The 6,137-nt window shown below is 39.2% G+C and overlaps 1 protein-coding gene across 1 annotated transcript; it reads right to left on the bottom strand.

The window, feature by feature from the left end:
- Nucleotides 1-3,742: 3,742 nt before the first annotated feature.
- LOC144969216 (uncharacterized) lies at nt 3,743-6,126 on the bottom strand. The gene has a single exon (XM_078908329.1). It carries the CDS (start codon nt 6,124-6,126, stop codon nt 4,051-4,053), a length of 2,076 nt encoding a protein of 691 aa, XP_078764455.1. The 3' UTR covers nt 3,743-4,050.
- Nucleotides 6,127-6,137: the final 11 nt, after the last annotated feature.

Here is a 6,137-nt window from a genome sequence, read left to right on the forward strand (position 1 = left end):
TTCAGGCAGGCCACAGCCGCCATCATGTGTGATGTATGACCAATGGTCGGGTAGATAGTCCGTTGTCTTAATGTAAAAATTGTGCAAATCGTGTAACCAGCATGAAATTTTCACACAAAGTGCAGAATTCTATGAGGATCTTGAAAATAGGTGGCTCCACGTTGAGAATGGAACCAAGATTTATTGCCCTTTAAAGGTGACAAAATACATTTTTTTACGTTTTATTTTGTTTTTCTAAAAAAATTAGGGTTTTATAAATATTTTATAATAACGTGGTTATTTTGGTATTCCGTTGCGTACTTTGGTCTCACAAATTATTTTTCCATTTGAATTTTATTGAAATATATAAGAGATTGGGATTTTTCAGAAAATTAAAAAAACAAAACAAATCTCACCTTCATGGAAACTGTTTAAATAGTTTAGAATCTGTCCTATTTTGAAATGCCACGCATTTCAAAAACATTTTTAATCTTCACATCATCAAAAACCAAGCAATCTTAATTTCATTAAAAAAAAACAACAAAACAATAATAGACAATTCAACTACGAAGGCAAGTACCCCCTCCCCTCCTGACACCCATGTACAAGCACTCGCAAACATAAGAGTACAATGTATTTCTATCATGAAAATAACACGTTTAGATTTAGATATATTGTACAAGACATATTTATTCATGATGCATTTAACCATTTAAAACATTTGTTCTGTGTACATATTTAACAGCAGCATTATTGGAGAATTACCTCCCTGTTTAATTACATAGTTTGTTGAAAACATACAATTGGAAAACGTGTTTAATGTCAATTTTTGTCTCAAGAACATTGACCATTGAGGTACATAACAAGAGTACATGGAAGAGATGCCTTAACACAATTGCATCTTTTGGAGCATCCCTTTGATGAACAGATACATTTAATCCGATTTTGTGAGGCATGTGCAAGGTCAGTCAAAGTAGACCACTTTGGTATCCTATCTTCTTTCCAACCAAAATCTAATTTGGAAAGAAAACTAGGGTCTTTAGCAAGTGAGCGTCTCCATACATAACCAGCTTGGTAAACTGCTCGTTTTAAATGCTGTTTGTGAGCTTCACGAGTTGGTGGCATATTGTCTGGAAGGCGTGACTTTTTTGTAAAAAGTTCACGTCGGCATTCATTGGCAGCAGCTGATAAGTTGGTTGCTCTGTCAAACAACAGACAAATCTCTGGATGATGTTGACATGGCTGGCTATATCTTCCATAGAGGGTTGATTAGCAAGAGCTTTAAATGAGTTTGTAACACCATCAAATGCGGCCCAAACTGACCATGCTATTTTCTTTCCCTTCCCTGAAAATGAGCTGACACTGTCACTCCCCGTAAAAGCATGGAAGAAGGATATATCCAGAGATTTTTCAGGACCCAGGGATTCAACAATTGAGTGGATAGGTCTTCTATGTTTTCCTGTCTCGTAGTTGACAAGCACCTTTTCCATTCCCAATGCAGCAAACTGTGATATCAGAACGATAACCACATCTGAGTCAACTGTTCGTGTAACCCCAGATTTGAAGTTACACTCACTTCCATTTTTTAAAACTCAAGTGCCATTCTGGTGTCATTCTCTTCTTGAGAGCAAAGGGTACTGCGATTGCAATGAATGTTCTACGTCAGTAATAGATGTGTAAATTTTATCACCTGTAGTGCAAACAACAAGCTTCTCTGGTGTTTTCCTTGTTGATACTTTTGAGGATAAGAAACCTACTTTGTTGGTTGAAGATTTTATGTTATCTTTGACGTAGACATCAAATACAAAGGCCACTCGATTAAATCTTTTCAACTGGGTGTTTATATAATGAATAAATACTTTGGAAGCATATTCTCCAAATGTTTTACAGTTTCCTCCAGGAGAGAGCATATGAATGAGAGCTGCTCCATCATACACACAAAGTTGAACTGAATCAGGACAGTCCTCAAAAATCGTTGACTGAGGAAGACACTGAATAATGTCAGACTTTTGAAATGAACGGAACCTTCCGAATTCTGACAGGGAAGGTGGGTAAGGTTGGTTTTCATGTTTAAAAAAAAAAAACGCTTCTAACTCTATTCTGACAAGAAATAAACAGTCTTGAGAACAAATGGCAGCCCTGCTTTAGACACGCAATTTTCTCTTTCTGTTTTGATGATTTCTTTGAGGAACTTGCATGGAAGATGAGAAGATTATTGTTTAAATAAGGTCATGGATTGTAGCTTCAATTGTGTTTAACCTTTGTTTATATTAAGTCTGAAAGCTTTGCTTTCCAATTGTGTATGCATCCCTGACAGACAAGGCCGATTCCTTTGAACACTCTCAAAAACAACCAACTTAGACACTGTAAAAAGTTGTCAGTTTGGCGTTTGTACGCAAATCGAAATAATGTATTCACTTAATTACTTTAAGGATATCAGATCTACACTTTTTAAAACAGTTTTCATCTATTTATGAAATCAAGTATTATTATTGCCCCTTTGATCCTTTCAATGTGATGGTTTCTGGTGGATAATACCCAGGTTTAACTTATGGCCACACTCTCAACTCTATCTGTCAAGTATAAACATCAAGTAGCCTACAGAAATTCCTGAGCGGGGAGCTGTCCGATTGGCTTTTTTCAGCAAATCGTGGCATTCATAATGATGTTCACATGATCACATTAAGGTATTCGGATTTTAAATAAACAATTTTAAATAAGTTTCACCGATTAACAACATCAACTAATAATACTGCTAATATTACTGTCGTTTTTATGCCATCGATGTGATAATTATTGCCCTGGGAAATATTTAGTTAAACGTTATCGGCAAACTGTGAATTGTATCTGTCTAGCTTCTAGCCCGAACAAACCAAAAAGATATATTAATATTATTATGATGGAATACTTGATACTGTTCGCGTCCGCTTCAGATTTTCATTTGACCTCAGGTTTAAAGTGCTCGAAACACCCATTTTCTTTCATTTAAGTATAGATCAATGTATATCACTTAAGTTTTGAATTATGGGCAAACTCTCAATTTTACCAATCAGCAATCAAAACATGATGACCAGAGTACTTTCAACTATTCAACTCTGCTCACGTCTGCTACTTCAGGTTTATTTTCGCAGTTGATTTTCTTACCACAACCTGTTTTCACACACGGACAACTGTATGTTGCTGTGTCACGGGTCAGAGGCTATAGTGGCTTACACTTCATGTTGGACCACACAGAAAAATCAACAGAGGGTGTACCAAGTTACACAGACAACGTTGTTTACCAATCTGCCCTCATTAAATGATGGTGGGTACAACATCGAATGAAAATAGTTCTTTCCCCGCGAAATTGCAGGATTTTTTACTAGTATATATATATATATATATATATATATATATATATATATATATATATATACATACATACATACATACATACATTTGAAAGATAATTAAGATTGTTTGACTTCTACAACGTTGTTATATATATATATATATATATATATATATATATATATATATATATATATATATATATATATATATATATATATAATATATATATATATATATATATATATATATATATATATATATATATATATATATATATATATATATATATATATATATAAAGGAAGGGGAGAATACAAAAGTACGAATTATAGCCGTAAAATCTTAACCACTCATTTTTTATTCTTATCATCAGAACAAAAATAAACAGAAAAAGAACAAGAAAAACACAACCCCCCCCCCAAAATAAAAAACAAACAAAAACAAAAAACAAAAAATAAAAACAAACCCCAAAACAAAAAATAAAACAAAAAAGAAAAAAACAAACCACCCAACCAAAAATAAAACATAGAACAAAACATTTAGATACAAAAGTTAAGAGGCGTTAACAAATCCATATTGCCAAAAAAAAAGCGTTTATCAACTTTGCAATAATTATGTTCCTGACTATGCACATTGCAAGATGTGATAAATCTCTTTCATAATAAGGATATCATCATATAAACACGAGCCACAATTATTGTGTGCCACCGGTTTTTTATTTTCAAAGGTTGTCATGATTTAACCGAAGGATGCTCCCCCAGAAGGACCACTTCCTCCACTGGCACCGTTGCTTCCACTGCCATCACAATAATTATTGGCAAATTCAAGTATTTCAGAAACAATGTCATTTCCAGAGCCTCCTCCACTTCCTGACTTACCTCCAGACATACCTCCAGACATACCTCCAGACATACCCCCAGACATACCTCCAGACATACCTCCAGACATACCTCCAGACATACCTCCAGACATACCACCGGACATATTTCCACCAATAAAAGCGATAATTTTGCTTAATCCTCCACTTCCACTTCCTCCATTGAATGCTTGAGAGCACATGCCATGAACAAACTTTTTGATATCATCGTCACTTATTCCACTAGGCGTACTGGCGCAATTGACAGACATTCCACCTGAGTTGCTACCACCTGACGTTCCACCAGATCCGACAGAAAATCCACCAGAAAATCCGCTAGGAAAACCTCTACCCGGAAGTTTACCCGGAAATATGACAGGTATTCCAGTAGATGATGCCATACTACTTCCGCCCCCAGAAGATGGTTTGCATTTTTCCATTTTCGTGCACATTTCATTGAACATGAAAGGAATCATTCCTACAGACATACCGCCCGGAAGAGCTCCTGCTATTGCTGCACTGATTCCGCCTGAACCAAGCGAATCTGCCATTTCGCAGACATGTGTAACAGAGTCAATAACATCATCAACGTCTCCATCCCATGAGGGCATTCCTCCACTTCCTCCAGAGAAGCCACCAGACATGCCGCCACTGGCTCCACCATTGAATGAGCCAGATACAGACATTCCACCACTTCCTCCAAAATAGCCACCAGTATTGCCACCAGTCATGCCACCATTGAATGAGCCAGATCCTGACATTCCTCCACTTCCTCCAAAAGAGCCACCAGTCATGCCACCACTGGCTCCACCATTGAATGAGCCAGATCCAGACATTCCCCCACTTCCTCCAAAATAGCCACCAGTATTGCCACCAGTCATGCCACCATTGAATAAGCCAGATCCTGACATTCCTCCACTGACTCCAAAAGAGCCACCAGTCTTGCCACCAGTCATGCCACCATTGTATGGGCCAGATCCTGACATTCCTCCACTTCCTCCAAAATAGCCACCAGTCACGCCACCAGTTCCTCCTCCATTGAATGAGCCAGATCCTGACATTCCTCCACTTCCTCCAAAAAAGCCACCAGTCATGCCACCAGTCATGCCACCAGTGCCTCCACCATTGTATGAGCCAGATCCTGACATTCCTCCACTGACTCCAAAAGAGCCACCAGTCTTGCCACCAGTCATCCCACCATTATATGGGCCAGATCCTGACATTCCTCCACTTCCTCCAAAATAGCCACCAGTCATGCCACCAGTCATGCCACCAGTCATGCCACCAGTCATGCCACCAGTCATGCCACCAGTGCCTCCACCATTGAATGAGCCAGATCCTGACATTCCTCCACTTCCTCCAAAATAGCCACCAGTCATGCCACCTGTGCCTCCACCATTGTATGAGCCAGATCCTGACATTCCTCCACTGACTCCAAAAGAGCCACCAGTCTTGCCACCAGTCATGCCACCATTGTATGGGCCAGATCCTGACATTCCTCCACTTCCTCCAAAATAGCCACCAGTCATGCCACCAGTCATGCCACCAGTGCCTCCACCATTGAATGAGCCAGATCCAGACATTCCTCCACTTCCTCCAAAAGAGCCACCAGTCATGCCACCACTGGGTCCACCATTGTATGAGCCAGATCCTGACATTCCTCCACTTCCTCCAAAAGAGCCACCAGTCTTGCCACCAGTCATGCCACCATTGTATGGGCCAGATCCTGACATTCCACCACTGACTCCAAAATAGCCACCAGTCGCGCCACCAGTTCCTCCTCCATTGAATGAGCCAGATCCAGACATTCCTCCACTTCCTCCAAAAGAGCCACCAGTCATGCCACCACTGGGTCCACCATTGTATGAGCCAGATCCTGACATTCCTCCACTTCCTCCAAAAGAGCTACCAGTCTTGCCACCAGTCATGCCACCATTGTATGGGCCAGATCCTGACATTCCTCCACTGA

The sequence above is a fragment of the Berghia stephanieae genome, chromosome 3 (assembly GCF_034508935.2).
Source record: "Berghia stephanieae isolate SIO BIC M18660-M18661 chromosome 3, UCSD_Bste_1.3, whole genome shotgun sequence".
Lineage (NCBI taxonomy): Eukaryota > Metazoa > Mollusca > Gastropoda > Nudibranchia > Aeolidiidae > Berghia > Berghia stephanieae.